Source organism: Lontra canadensis, unplaced genomic scaffold (assembly GCF_010015895.1).
Source record: "Lontra canadensis isolate GAN:19392208 unplaced genomic scaffold, GSC_riverotter_1.0 scaffold50, whole genome shotgun sequence".
Lineage (NCBI taxonomy): Eukaryota > Metazoa > Chordata > Mammalia > Carnivora > Mustelidae > Lontra > Lontra canadensis.
The window spans coordinates 4,162,002-4,176,670 of NW_022631044.1; the positions used below are offsets into that span (position 1 = coordinate 4,162,002).

At 45.5% G+C, this 14,669-nt stretch overlaps 1 protein-coding gene across 1 annotated transcript; it reads right to left on the reverse strand.

Moving 5' to 3' along the window:
• Nucleotides 1-1,734: 1,734 nt before the first annotated feature.
• On the reverse strand, nt 1,735-13,640 carry PROKR1 (prokineticin receptor 1). Its single transcript, XM_032873748.1, has 2 exons — nt 13,082-13,640; nt 1,735-5,030 (listed from the first exon to the last, which is right to left on the reverse strand). Exons 1-2 carry the CDS (start codon nt 13,564-13,566, stop codon nt 4,334-4,336), a joined length of 1,182 nt encoding a protein of 393 aa, XP_032729639.1. The 5' UTR covers nt 13,567-13,640; the 3' UTR covers nt 1,735-4,333.
• Nucleotides 13,641-14,669: the final 1,029 nt, after the last annotated feature.

The window sequence follows — 14,669 nt, forward strand, 5'->3', positions numbered from 1 at the left end:
CCAGTTAAAGTCCCCTCTCATCCAGAATGCTTCCGCATCTCTGTCCTCACCAGCGGCTGGAGGTAGGTTCTGATGCCAAGGAACCCTGAACGCAGAGGCCCGCCCTCAGAAAAACATGGCTTCTTTCTCGCTTCTGCTTTGCTAGGGCAGGGCGGCCGTGCTCATGAGCAGCCTGGTATGTTTCCTTTTCTATTCCTAGGCACCCTAAGTTGGGCCATGTGAAGAAAGAGCAGTGGTAAACAGTCTTCAGCAGTTCTTCCCTTAAAACCACCTGATCTCCCTGTCTGTGCTGTGAGCTCCTGGGAGTAAGATGAGTTAAATTTGGCTTGCAAAAGAACCAGGAATGTTTCTGCTTAACTTCTTAAGGGTCTCCAGAGAGGGTCTTACTGAAGCTGACTAGTCATCTCAAGGATTCCTGGAAAAGATCCTTCCCTTCCGAAATTGATGCTTCCTGCATCCATGAAGGCTGGGGTAGAAAAATCCTGCACCAAGCTTTGGGGATCTTGGCATCTAATCCTGGCTGTCCTGGTGACCAGTTATGAGACCAGTTATGAACCTCTCTTCTCCATTCTGGGTTTCAGTTTCACCAACCATAAATGAATTTGATGAATTTAATATAATATTCTCACTAACACTCTAGGTAGAAGAACTGAACTCATTCTTTGTGGATACATTCCAAAGCGTATCAGATGTTTCAAGAAACAGGATTCATACTTAGAATTTTCTGGCCATCTCACAAATTCTCTAGCATTCTTTTCCGTAAGCATGGAACTTGTTTCTCGCTTGAAGGCTTGCCATGGTGATGATCACCTTGACATGTTTTAGCGTCCTTTTTTTTTTTTTTAAGATTTTATTTATTTTAAAGAGAGAGAGGGAAAGAGAGAGAGAGAGCACAGCAGGGGGAGAGGCAGAGGGAGAGGGAGAAGCAGGCTCCCCGCTGAGCAGGGAGCCCAATATGGGACTCGACCCCAAGACCCTGAGATCATGACCTGAGCTGAAGGCAGATGCTTAACTGACTGAGCCACCCAGGCTCCCCAGTTTTAGTGTCTTAAAAAAATTATTTTTAAAATGAGTAATCATTAGGCAAAATTTCCAAAAGCTTTGTTGTAAATCTGCCCTTCTCTTCTGCTTTGGTTAAGGAAATAGTTTGATTTTTTAAAATCACATCTCTATCCTTCTGTATATGACGACATGCACATCTCTTTGCATATTGAAAGTACGTAGAGAATGGCAGCAGAACACATAATCACCAGTGTCACCTTGTCGGGCTCACCTCCAGTTTTTGGAGAGAACATCAGCTGAGCAGGCTACTACTCAGTTCAGTGAGTCAGCCACTCATCTGAACCTGGGGTAGAATCTTAGGTTCATCTCCTGGTCAGTTTCTCGTATGCAGAGACATTAAGCCTATTCAAAGGGTTAGCCTTAGCTTATGTAAGAGGCATAAACAGGTCCTCAGATTTCAAGTCTTGGCATTCAGATGCTAAAAAGCATTAATGGTTTTACCAGAGCAGACTTATAGGAAGAAGACCTAAATCAGTGAAATCTCTTAGGATTTCTTAGGACAGAGAAGAGAGGTTTGAAGGCAAAAGGGGTATAAATTAGTACTGTTCTCACAATTGCTGTGATCATGGAATCAGCCTCTATTCAGTGCTCACTGAAAGAAGCACCACACCGTAACTGAGAAGGGGGTGGGAAAGAGGGGTGAAAATTACAGGCGCACTATGGTCTGTGATTATATATGTACCTTTTTTTTATTTTGTTTGATCACAACACAACACTTTCATTCACTGTAAATTCACAAGCAGACACAACATCTAAAAATATTACAGACGGCTCAGCAAGTGAAAAGTTGATACGTTCTAGGCTGAAAAGCAAAAAGAAGTTTGGTTGTCACATATAAAAATCTCCTATTTTACCATCGATTCTTGCTTAGAATTTCTAATGGAAAAGGTGAACAGAACAACAACAAATTATGTCCTTTTATTATTTTTTGGTCTAAAGCTAACTTTCCCAATTTTAGAATGTAATATGTAATTTTATAAGAAATAAGAATTGCCTTCCAAGGTATGTTGGATTTGGGCTAATAGTTTAATCAGTTTTTATTCTCTGAGAGCATTCCCATTACACTGTAGAATAAGTCTGCTGGATAATTAATAGGAAGAAATAAATAAGTTTCTGAATGGGTCTTCCAGGGAAATAAAGTAACTATTTAAAAAATGAATTTTGCTGCCAAAAATCAAGAGTTGACTATATTTGGGGAGGAAACGCCATACGAGTGTCAGTTAAATAGCCTTAGAAATGTACTACTCTAGAATTCTTTGAGAGGAAAAGAACACGTCTACTCTTTAGGTACACATACTCATGACAGTAAAAAAAGATTGAGAAATAATATCACATTGCCCAGATTCATGCTGGCTGGGAAAAGGCACAGGAACATGGCCAACACTTCCATGATTTTAAAGATAGTCTGATTCTGAAATTCCTAAAACCCTGAGCTCATCTTCTGACTGGAGACACTCTACCACTTCCTGTTACACTTTTACCACCAAATTTCACTGCCTTGTTGTACCAGCATGTGTTAGGAATGTAACACATATAACACGGCAAAAAGAGGTAAAGGACTAATTCACACAATAATTAATAAAAAGTGGGAGATGGTTCAAATTTCTAGATACATAAGCCAAGGTGACAAGTTTTTCCTTGTCAGGCACATTACACACAGTTATTCGTCCATTCCTTTGATGACTCATATGGCTGAAGAGTTTACCCACATATTATCTCATTGATTCTTCACAACCCCCTCATTAGGAGCTATCACAGGTATTATCTTTGTCCCTTTGAGAAGCTTTACCAAGGGTCACACAGGGGACAGAGCCGAGGCTGGATCAGATCTTCTGGTTCCACGAGTTCAAATTCCAAAATTTGAAACACCGAACAACGAAGGTGCGTTAGAAAGTAGGATGAGCCCTCCATAAGTCTGTGGAGTCACTGAATCTCTTTGGGCACCGACCACCCATTTGTATGTCCCCATCTTTCTTGGGTGCCCAGGGCTGTACCACCAACCTTCACCATCTGCCACTAGATCACATGGCTTCATTTACACTGAGGAGTAGAAATATGGCAGGTATATGGCAGATATGCCCAAGGGTATATCCATTTTAAAAGAAAAACAAGTCTTAATCCAAAGGATTAATAACTGTGATGGACTTTGGGCACTCGTGACGAACACATCTTGCTCTCACATTGTGACAATGAGGGTGAGAGCTGGTGGAAATGGAAAATGGCCAACAGCGGTATCCATGAGGTGTTGTGTCTACTTTCAAAGATTCTATGTTTCACAAGCATGGATACAAGAGAAGGAAAAGAAGGATTTAGGAGGAAGCCTAATTGGTCCAAGCCAGAATAACTGAGAGGTAGAAGCAGTATCATCCTTTGACCCCGAAAATCTGAGCTCCTGACCTGAGCTGTGCAGGCTTTCAGGGCTCTGCCATTTGCACTTCTCCCCATGGGACAAGAAGTCCATGAAGCCAAGAGAACATATTCATCCTGAGCCTAAGCCTTCCCTGGGATAAGTCAAGATATCCAGAACCCCTTAATACCTTGACCAAATGGCTTCCAGGGTCTGTGTGGCTTCTCCTGATAATGAGTCTCACCATGTATGGACACAGCTGTAAGCCCAAGGGGTAGCCATGGATCAGTGCTGGGGAGGAGGGTTTGGACAGAACTTGCCCATGCATATTGCGGTGTCCATGTGCATGCATGTAAGGGTCCTCCCAGTGAGAGTCAGGAACAGAGATGAGAATAAAAGGGTCGAAGAAAGAACTAGGAGCCTGTTTTGTATTCTTGCTCCAACCCCACAAACGTTAGGAGTGAACTCAAGCCTAAGGACAATCCTAGATATGGGCTACATCAGTACCTGATGAGTAGCTGAGATGGTCAGATAAACCATCACCCTATAAACACATGTACCACAGTCCTAGATGCCTACTTGGGTTCCCTTCCAGAGAGCCTCTCATTTCAGGCTTTCTATGCCCCAATATTTTTCTTGGCTTAATCCTTATTTCTTTCTGCCAATTAAATGTTGTCAACATACATAAGTTTCACCAGTGCCTACTCTGTACAAATGAGACTTTCAGTGAGTGTTGGCCACTGGTGCTGGTATCCAGTCACATCAGGTTTAGGAATGCTGAGCTCCTTGAGCACGGTGTTCGCACACTCGTCCATGCACTCTGCCCTCTGCAGCAAACCAAGGGTTCTTGGTTGATGGTTTGTATCCCAGGACACCCGTCGATGTCGCAAAGGTCTTTGTTTAAGCTTTGAAAGGTCCATCAGGTTATTTCAGTCTGATGCAGTCCACCTCCTCGGTGGCCGGTACCCCTGTGGTTTTAAGATCAAGGTCTGCGCTGGACTTACTCCCATTGTAGGAAGATTTCCAATGGAGCAGGATGATCTTCTTGAAGTACTTGACGGTGTTGTTCTTGACGGTCACGAAGCACAGAGTGTTGATCATGCTGTTGCTCATGGCGATGCACTCGACGATGTAGAAGGCGGTGAGGTAGTGCTTCTCCTTGACGAACACGGCGGGGAAGAAGTCGCGCACGATGGTGAAGCCGTAGAAGGGCGCCCAGCACAGCACGTAGGCGGTGAGGACGCCCATGAGCACCAGCACGGTCTTCCGGCGGCAGCGCAGGCGCTTTCGGATCTGCTCCGTCTGGAAGCCCGGCACCGCCTTGAACCACAGCTCACGGGAGATCCTGGCGTAGCACAGGGTCATGGTGACCACAGGGCCCACGAACTCGACGCCAAAGATGAAAAGGAAGTAGGACTTGTAGTAGAACTGCTGGTCCACCGGCCAGATCTGGCCACAGAAGATCTTCTCTTGGCTCTTAACGATGATGAGGACCGTTTCGGTGGTGAAGTAGGCAGAAGGGATGGCGATGAGGATGGACACCATCCACACCAAGGCAATCAAGCCAGTGGCTGTTTGATACTTCATCCTGGGTCTCAGCGGGTGGACAATGGCCAGATATCTAGACCAAGAACAGAAATAGGGTCAACCACTGCCAGGGGGAATTTCTGGGTGATGGTACTGTTTCGGCAACAACAGAAGGTGCACGTGTGCAGGATAAACAACTGTGTGGGCTCTCAAGAGAAGCAGGCTGAAGTGCAAACCACAGTCCCGCCCCTTACTGGCTATTGCAGGCTCAGGCAGGTTTTGTTTCATCTCTCCGAATCTCAGTTTTCTTACCTGCAAAATTAAGGTTGCTTGTTTGTGCCAAAGTGTATGTGATTTTTTGGCACAGTTTTAAAAATGATATATCTGCAATAAAGAGTAGCTGTTATTAAATGTAGTAGTAATGTCTTCCATTGGTTTCTGGTCTGGCACTATTCCCAGGTCCTTCCTGTTTCCAGGGCCATTCCATCCTAATTATCCCACTGTTTAGAGGTAAGAGGGCCTGATAATTACAAAGAGTTGTCAGGAGAACTTGCCCTTTCCAGTGGAAGCAGTGGGCAAAGTTTGGTCTTTATTCTACATTTTTAAAAATATTGCTCTGTATGCAAAGGTGAAGGAAGAGCATGTGACCACTTTCCTTATTTTCCGGGTGTAAAAAACAGAACCTGGAGACAGATGAGTGACTCTCTCAAGGTCATATACCACAGGACCCTTGATAGAAAACATTTAGCCCTATCTCATGGCTGATGTGAAAAATCAATCAAGAATATACATTGAATGTATTTTTTTTTTTTAACCACAAAGCACCAGACAGTAAAAGATATTGCTTTTGCCCTTTTGCAAAAAACCACACTGCTGTTGCCATAGTGGTCCAGGAACGGGGAGACAGCACTTTCTGGGGGTTGTGAGTCATTTGTGTGGTATGAAAGCCTCCTTCCCAGAGAGCTCTGGTTTCCTGGAAGACTTTCTCTGTCTGGCAGGGAGTAGAAGTTGAAGAATGAGCAAGATGGAGAGTGAAGTGGGAGGGAATGGCTAAACAACTTTGGAAATGAACACATTCTCACGTGTCCATGGCTTATCCCAGGTAGAGCCAAGAGCAAATGTGAGAGAAGCCTGAAGGAAAGCCAGACGGAGTCTATTTCCTTTGAAACAAATCTCTTTGAGGTCATTGTTCTTGGTATTTTGATTGGAAGAAGAAGTTCATTCCTATTTTTTTTTTCTGATTATATTCCTGCTGTTTGTGTCCCTCTTCCCCCAAACACAGGCAGCCAACTCCACTGAGTGTCATTTGGAGAGTTCGCTGGAGTGAGATTCCCACTCTCTTCCAGAGATGAGAGATGAAGTTGGATGGGTTGGGTCCACCCTCTGTACACCCAACTGGCTGTTCCACGTGCTTGGCCACCGGCAACAGTCCCTGTCACTCTTGCCAGTCTTTCGAGAGCTGAAGGGTGAAATGGGAATGTCTATAGGGTGTTGGCAATGCTCCTGTCAATGCACACGTATGGCCCTTCATAAAGACCGCAGATCTTCCACTCTAATGAGTGCACGAAACTCACTCAGACTCATAACAAAGTCTAAGAGTTTGGCATCTTTGCTCTCACTCACTCTCTCCCTCTTTATCTGCCCCACCATGTTCTGTTGATTGTTCTGTCAAAGAATATTTCTACGCTTGTTTACTACATGAATTTTCACTAGATAATTCTATTCCTTCCTTTCTCAATGGCAACATCCTAAGTCTTTATGGTGTTTCAAGATCAGAGTGCTTTTTTCAATGAACGAGCAGAAGAGGAGTCTGAAGACCAAGAATCTAATTCCAGCTTGGCCACAAACTTGTTATATGAATTTGAGGCATTTTTCTTAGCCCTTAGTGGGCTCAGTTTGCTCCTCTGTAACATGGGAATATCACCTGCCTTGCCAACCTCACAGAGATACTGCAAGGCTCCAGTTAGACACTGTGAGAGAGGGAAACTCTAGGACTCCATAAAAATATGCCTTTTTGCTCCTTATCCTGCTTCTATTCTTGCTAGGAACCACACCCCCACTTTACACATGCCTCACAACTCAAAAAGTATATATCCTCCTTGGAAGGCATAAGAAGTCAATGATTTTTTTAGAATAGGTATCTCCTAAGGAAGGACCCGGTGAGAATGACCCGATGAAGCCGTCAGATGCATATTCCAGAACCCCTGGGCCCTGGTCTTTGTTCTAACCAGTTCCTGGATGCCTGAGAGGACACATATACTAGACCACAGTTCCCACTAAAAAACTCCAGACCTCAAACAAAGGAGAGATTCCCTCCTTTCCTTTCTGAGTCTCCCACTCTGTCTGTCCCTGCACTGTCCCTAAACCTTCAATAAATGGCTCTCCCCTCGTGCTGGCTCATGTTTGCTTTCTGTCCTGCATGCAGCCAGGAACACTTTTGGCTGGTCCTGCGGGACCCCATCTGGGTCCTCAGACCATAAGCTTCAACTGCGCATAAACAATCATAAGCTTCAAATTTACAAGAAATTGTCAGCAACATAAAATGTATTTTTTCTGAGCTATTCTGAATACGTAGCAATTTTTTTAACCTGTTATTGGCAAATAGTTTGTTTTCAGGTTCTCTGCTACTTTCTATCTTATTGGATCTATTTATCTTCATGTCAAAATTAATCTTCAGGGTAACCTGTGACTCTCCATCAGATGCTCATCCTATCCCGGCTCTCTGGGCCTTCACCCCGACTCCATCCCCAGGGCTTGCATGGGCTGTGCAAGAGGCCCTCCAAATCTATTTACCAAAAGGAAAATCGCTAAACTGTTCCACGGATTGCCAGCGGCTTTGGCTCTGCTGGAATCAGAATTCCAGAACTCTAGCACAGTAACACTTGCTTGTGTTTGTAAAGCAGCTTACAATTTACAGAGCATTCTTTTTTTTTTTTTTTAAGATTTTATTTATTTATTTATTTATTTACTTGACAGAGAGAAAGAGATCACAAGTAGGCAGAGAGGCAGGCAGAGAGAGAGGGGGAAGCAGGCTCCCCGCTGAGCAGAGAGCCAGACACAGGGCTCGATCCCAGGACCCTGAGACCATGACCTGAGCCGAAGGCAGGTGCCCCATTACAGAGCATTCTTAAGTCCACTTTCTTATTACATATCCCCAAGTCTATTGAATAGGTAAGAGAACGAAGATGACCATTTCACTGATGAGCAAACTGAGATTCGGAGAAGTTAAATACCAGCCAAAGGCCACACAGCCAGACAGCGACAGAACCATGAAGCAGACCCATTCATATCTTGCCCCAAGTCCATCTGGGTCTCCAATAAGCCACTTGTCCCCTCCCTTTCCCACTGGAGCAAGCAATACTCCTTCTTCCTACCCTCCTAGCATCCTAGCAGAATCTTAGCACCTTTTTTTCTCTTTTCTCTCCAACACAAGTTTTTAGCTATTGATGTGCCAAGGAGTTGGGCAACTGGCAGCTACTTTTCTCTTCTTATGCATATGCCCTTGGCTTGCCCTATGTGTCTACCAATATAATGGCTCAGGTTCAGATTCGCTTAGAGCCAACCTTTCACAGAGAACAAAGAATGAAGGCTGCTGGACAAAGAAACATCCAGGCAGGGATTGTGTGATGTAGGCTGAGTGATTAAGCAAAGAGTATTTGGGCTCCCTCTATCCCCACCCAGGACCCCACCCCCCAGATCAAACCATGGAAATGGTGGTCGCAGCAGCTTCTATGCCATTCCTGAGATCATCAGGGAATTCAGAACCTGCTCTTTGGGCCAGTCAGCCCCATCAGTGAGCTCACCGGGGAGCATCTGTGCATCCTGAGACTGAGCACAGGTACTCAAGCCTTAGCTGGCCCCATGCAGACAGAAGAGAAGGGAGGTCAGTGGGCAGGCTGGCTGGCCTTTTCCCCTGGGATTCTGGCTAAAGAAGGGAGAGTTCCCCAGTGCCCCATATGCTCTGGGATCTATGGATTACACATCAAGGCCAGTGCAGGTGTCTCCACATCCAGTAGGGAACCCAGAACTTGGAGGACAGAGTCCTCTGATGATCTTTTTCAGCTTCCTGCTCCATCAGGTCTGACTACCTATACCTCGGTCTTCTGGAATATGACCCTATCCTTTCTGATCTCGACTTTGCTTCTGTTCCTTGCCCCCAAGGATCCCACAGACCTCCCCAAGGGACCTCATACCTCAAGCATTCCCACCTCGTCTTTTGCAAAAAATGCACTACCCTCGTGGAAAACCTCTCCTGTCCTTTACTGACTCATTTGTTGAAGGCCATTTAAAAGTCCTCTTCCTCCCGTTTGACTACTCTAATACACAATGATGTCACCCTTCTGTAAACTGCATTTAGAATTTATCCTTTACTTTTACTAAGTGTTAGTTCACCTGCCCCCACCCCTCCCCCTGACAGTAAGCTCCTCCAGAGCTCAGTCTTACTTCTTTTGTAACTTTTTGCTGACAGTGAATTCTGGGTACCTAGGACTTTGGTAAAACTTCACTCTCAGCAAGTGTTTGGCACTGAATGAATAGAGATGTAAAAAGCCATCATGACAGTTCTCAAAAAGATTGCAACCTCTTTTAGAAAACGGGACATCCATGTGTTTACCTAGCCTGAGACTGAGAGGCCCTCTGGGACTCAATAATCATAATAAAAGGCGAAGGGATTTGAGCCATATTTTGTAGACAATGGAGTTCGTAAAGGTCTTTTGAGTAAGAGAGGGGAGATGTGTAGGAGAGGGAAGATTAATTTAACTGCAGCCTGGCTTTCTTCCCTCAGGCCACAGGAGCCTTTTCTCTGTTCTTAGAACCCTTCATGTTTGTTCCTGTCTTGGGGCCTTTGCACTAATAATGTCCTTTGTGTGGAATGCGTTTTCCCAATCTTCGCAAGACTGGCTTTATTTATTTATTTATTTATTTTTTCAACGTTCCCTTCAAATGCCTTCTCCTCAGGGACATTTTCCTGACGAGGTATCTGGAGCAGCTCCCATCCTCCGTCACTTTCAATGTCTGTCTTTTTTGTTCAGAGCATTTCTGAAATTACCTCTGTTTATTTGCCTGATTGTTCTCTGTCTCCACTCCTCTGGGTAAAAGCCCCACTAAAGCGAGGAGCTGTTTTTTCTCCTGCACTGTCGTATCCCCAGTGCTTGGACGGGTCTCTGTAACATCATAGCTTCTGGACAACAACGCATTGTTTGAATGAATGAACATTTAGCAAGGGCTGTGAGGAGAGGAGCAGTGGCAGCCAGGCTGAGCCAAGAGACACTGAGCGAAGGAGCCCTAGGCGAAGTGAACAGGTGTAAGTGGGGACGTGGGGGAGGGTGAGCACTGACCCGACCTGCAAACCAAAGGCTTGCTGGAGAAAGGCGGAAAGCAGCTCTGACAAGGGAGCCTTGCTACTGTAGATGTCTGTGAGAACCATGGGACCAACCACAGAAACAGGAGCTAGAACGTAAGCAGTTCTTTCTGTTCCACTACAGCTTCACAGCTGCATTTCTTAGAAACCTTGCGTTATCTTCTTTTGAAAACAATCACTTCAATGAAAACGAGTCACTTCAATAGAAAACATTCATTAGTTTACTTGGGTTTGTTTCGTTGTTGTTCCTGGAAGGGTTAATTTAAGGAATTTAAGGATTTATAAATTTAAGGATTTATAAATTTATAATTTATAAGGATTTATAATTATAATTTATAATTATAAGGATTTATAATATTTATAAGGATTTATAATTTAAGGAATTATAAGATCCACTGATAATTGGCTGCTTTCTCCAGTTTAAGCCTTGTTCCAAACAATTACATATATTACTTCCTTTCATCTTCAAGGCAACCAATCCTTAGGTCTATTATTACTCCCATTGTACCCATAAGAAAAGCGAGGCAGAGAGATCTTTAAGAACTCTCATGGGGCTGGCTGCTAACACCACAGCAGTGGGGGTTTGACCCCTGTCAGAATAACCACTAACACGACTCCTCCGATTTCATGAAACAAAAATAGAGGCATTTTTATAACTGGAATGTATTTGTTATATCAAGATACATGTGAGTTGCCCCAAATTAACCAAATAGAACCTGAAAACCCCTGATCAAATCCTGAACAACACACATGGCCACACAAAAATCAATGAGGTCCTGTCCCACGAAACTGAAACTGGAGGGTAAAAACACATACAAATACCTCGAAGCAAAGATCACAAACATCAGTAAAGGAACTTCACACCTTGGAGCAGCCAAGTTCATTGGCCAAGACCCCTGGACGGCCTGTGTAGGCAACAGCACTTTCCTCCAGTGTTTGGCTTCAAGTCTCTAATCACAACCCCACTGTAAACGCTAGCAGTCCCACGAAGCAAAGCATGTTCTCTTCTTATTGTATCTAAATTATATTACACAAAGTCACACTGCAAGAGAAATGCCCGCAGGATTTCAGACAGCGGAGTCTGGTATAAAAGTAGGGTACGAACATGAAAAAACGCAGTAGAAGGAGGTGGACTGGGTGACGCAGATATCACGTCTTATGTGTTCAGGATAACCCGATGCCCCTTAACTTATCCTGGCCTCTGGCGCCCTTGAAGCCACTCCTTCCTGCAGTGTGACCCCCTTCTGACAAGTGGGCCCCTACAACCTCAAACGGATCTCGTCCAGGGATCAGGAGCCTGCCCCAAAGCAGACACAAACGTACCCACTTCTAGTGGCTGAGAGCACGTTGTCTGCAAAGATGTCCTCCTGGAGTGAAACTGCAGGAAAGGACCCTCTATGCTTTCAGCCTCTGCTTTCAGAAAGGCCAGAGACAAGGTTCCTGGAGTCCCTCCTTGACAGCCCTGAAAGGGGCTAAGGGGCAGATACTCGGCTTGACTGTCCCCTTCCTGATTCACCCAGGGTCTGCTCCTGGATGGCTGAAATGCCAAGAAGCTCCGGGATTCCTGTGGAGGACCGTGGCCAAAATAGCCCTCTTCAGGGATGACGACTCTGAGCTCCTTCTTTCCACAGGTGACAGAGCCGGGGCTGCTTAAGAAGTGAACTCCCTGCCGTTCCTCCAGGAGAAGGGAGACAAAACCCCAACGCTTAATGCTTTTAAAGCCAGGCTTCTTCTTGAGAACAGGGTTTGAGCCCCTGTTCTGGTAGTGGCCTGTTTCCAGGTTATCCAATCTTTGGGTGTTCTGCCTTTGGATTCAGAAAACAGGTTCCATCTGCTGTACTCTTCCGCGGAACACTGCCCTGGGATGTCCTGATGGCGAGGGGTAGGCTAAACTCCCCCAGAGCCCACGAAACTGGGAGGGTGTCTGGGCTCCAGGGTCTCTGGGTTCAGGGAGAGAGACGGACTGTTCAGATACGAGTACACGGAGGCCCTGACCCTCTGGACTGTACTAAGGTGCTTTGTAAGTGAGAGTAAACTTTGGGGAGAGGGGCTTGCAAAGATTGTCCTGTGGGAACAAAAACCACCCTGGTTCTTTAGCACAAGTGATTGTCCTAAATGAGAAGACCAAACACAACAGAAGAAAGATTTGCATAGACGGCTCTTACTGCCTTGATTTCCCATCACTGGAAGCAGGTCTTCTATAGCGTTGCATGCAAATGTATGGAAAGGAGCAAACTGATTAATGTAACCAAAAAAAAGAAGTATAAGTATGTTATGTAAAAGTATGTTACCTTTTTTGCTTTCTTTTCTTTTTTTTTTTTTCTTTTTTCTATTTTGTTTAAAACAAATCATCAATCTTATTTTAAAATCAACTGGTGCTGGGTTGGGGGAGGGGTGCTTGTATTTTCAGAAAATCTCCCTTAGGCTCTCCAAGTTGACTCAAGAGTTACCTGCCTGCAACTTGAATTTGTCCCTCCACACTTCCTCTTACCTGTGGACCTCTAGACCTTGAGCAGATACGTCTAACAGCATGTCCATAGCAGAGGGATCAAAAGCTTTCCCACTGCTCAACTCTAGGGAGCTCTCCTATCTCTGTCTGCCCACAGCTGGAAAACTAAAACACTCCTTACTATTCAGTCAATGGGCCCACATTCGAACTCCACCCTCCCCTGCCATGCATCCACACAGATGGGAAATAAAGATCTCTCTTATCAGTCCACACCTGCTGTAAAGGAAGGGACAATTCCAATGCCCCTTTCCTATGGTCTCTGTGCCCCCTTACTCACCTGTCGATGGCGATGGCCAGCAGGGCATTGGTGGAGACATAGAGAGAGACAGTACGTAGGTAGTTGACAGAGGCGCACATGACATGGCCGTGCTCCCAGGACAGCTGGCGCACCACATAGTAATCCATCTCAAAGGGGCAGCAGACGATGGCCACCAGGAAATCAGAGATGGCCAGGTTGGCGATGAGCAGGTTGGTAAGGTTGCGAAGTTTCTTGTAGCGGGCTAGAGCAGCAATGAAGATGAAGTTGCCCATGCCACAGACAAGCATGATGCCCACGAGGGCCATGCCAATGACAATCTTGGCAGCAAAGAAAGTACGGGAATTGGTCACATCCTCATCTTCATCCAAAGGCGTATCATAGTCACCGTAGCTGAAGTTGAATGGGAACGGAGCAGCTTGGGCCCCATGGGAGGCAGGCACAGAAAGGAAGTCGGTGGAGGTGTTGGCCGCATTCTCATCCATGACCCCTGTGGTGATCTCCATCTGGCCAGGTGGTACGCTAAACAACACTGCTTAGAATTCCTCTAAGGTGACGTGTGGGCGGCTGATGTCTTCTCCCCTCTCTGCTTACACTCACCTCTCCTTTAATGAGTCAGAGTGTATCTGTCAGCGTCCTTGGGGTATAGCATCCGAGCTCCATTCTAAGCCTTTGAGAGACACACAAATAGTCGGCTACACATGTGAGTGGAACTGGCCAAATTTAAAATCATCCTGTAACCCCAGCAGACCCAGTAGCCACCTGCTCAGAAGGAACACTGAGTGACGGAGTGGAAATAAAGGAACCAGGGAAAGAAAACAAATGAATGAAAACCACATACCTACTCATACAGGGAAGACTGCACTGCTGTAGAAACAACCGGATATTGGTTCAGTTTACTTCATTTCCACTGATGATCTGAAATGCTGCAATTTTGCTCAAGGATCAAAGCTGAGTGTGGGGAAGCTAAAGAGAATGAAAGTGACCTTCTCCAAACTCTACTCCCCCTCCTAACAGCTTGAACTTAGTCTATGTGAAATTGTACAATTCTGTGGCTTCAAAGGAATTATTCTATCATCCATCAGCTGCATATGAGACAACCCTGTCTACTCCCCTGAGCTGGTCCCCTTCCTCTGGCAGAACATGGCTCTAAGATCCCAGAACCTATCTAGCAGCCCCATTACCCTCTTCTCCCTGGGTTTCCTGTCCCCACATGCAAGTCCGCTGTGACTCTAGTAGTCAGGCACAGCATTTGCCAAGGCAGGTCCCCAGGCAGAGGCTGCAGGGTTGAAATCACAGCCTAAATCCCTGAGTGACTTAGAAAGTGGGCTCTGGAGCAAAATCCTTCCTTGACTGGTTGTGTGTCCCGTGGTAAATAGCTTAAACACTCAAGGGTTTCAACATCCTCCAGACAGCAGATCAATAACATCTGTAAAGCACGGAGCTCCCTAGAGAGGAAGGGTGTTACACCCTAGGACTGCAAAGAATTACTATTGAGTGCTCAGGCCTCCTCAGTCAGCCACAAGGAAGGGGAGGGGAATCCTGACCCAGATGACTGCACCACTTAGCACATATTGGGGGGCGGGTGAGAGGAGGGTTAGTTGCCCTG

Excerpts from the sequence above, each read along its gene's own strand:
- PROKR1 (XM_032873748.1), bottom strand. The coding sequence starts at position 13,566 with ATGGAGATCACCACAGGGGTCATGGATGAGAATGCGGCCAACACCTCC. Across the intron at positions 5,031-13,081 it reads CTGGCCATCGCCATCGACAG|ATATCTGGCCATTGTCCACC; the intron begins GTGAGTAAGGGG and ends TTCTTGGTCTAG.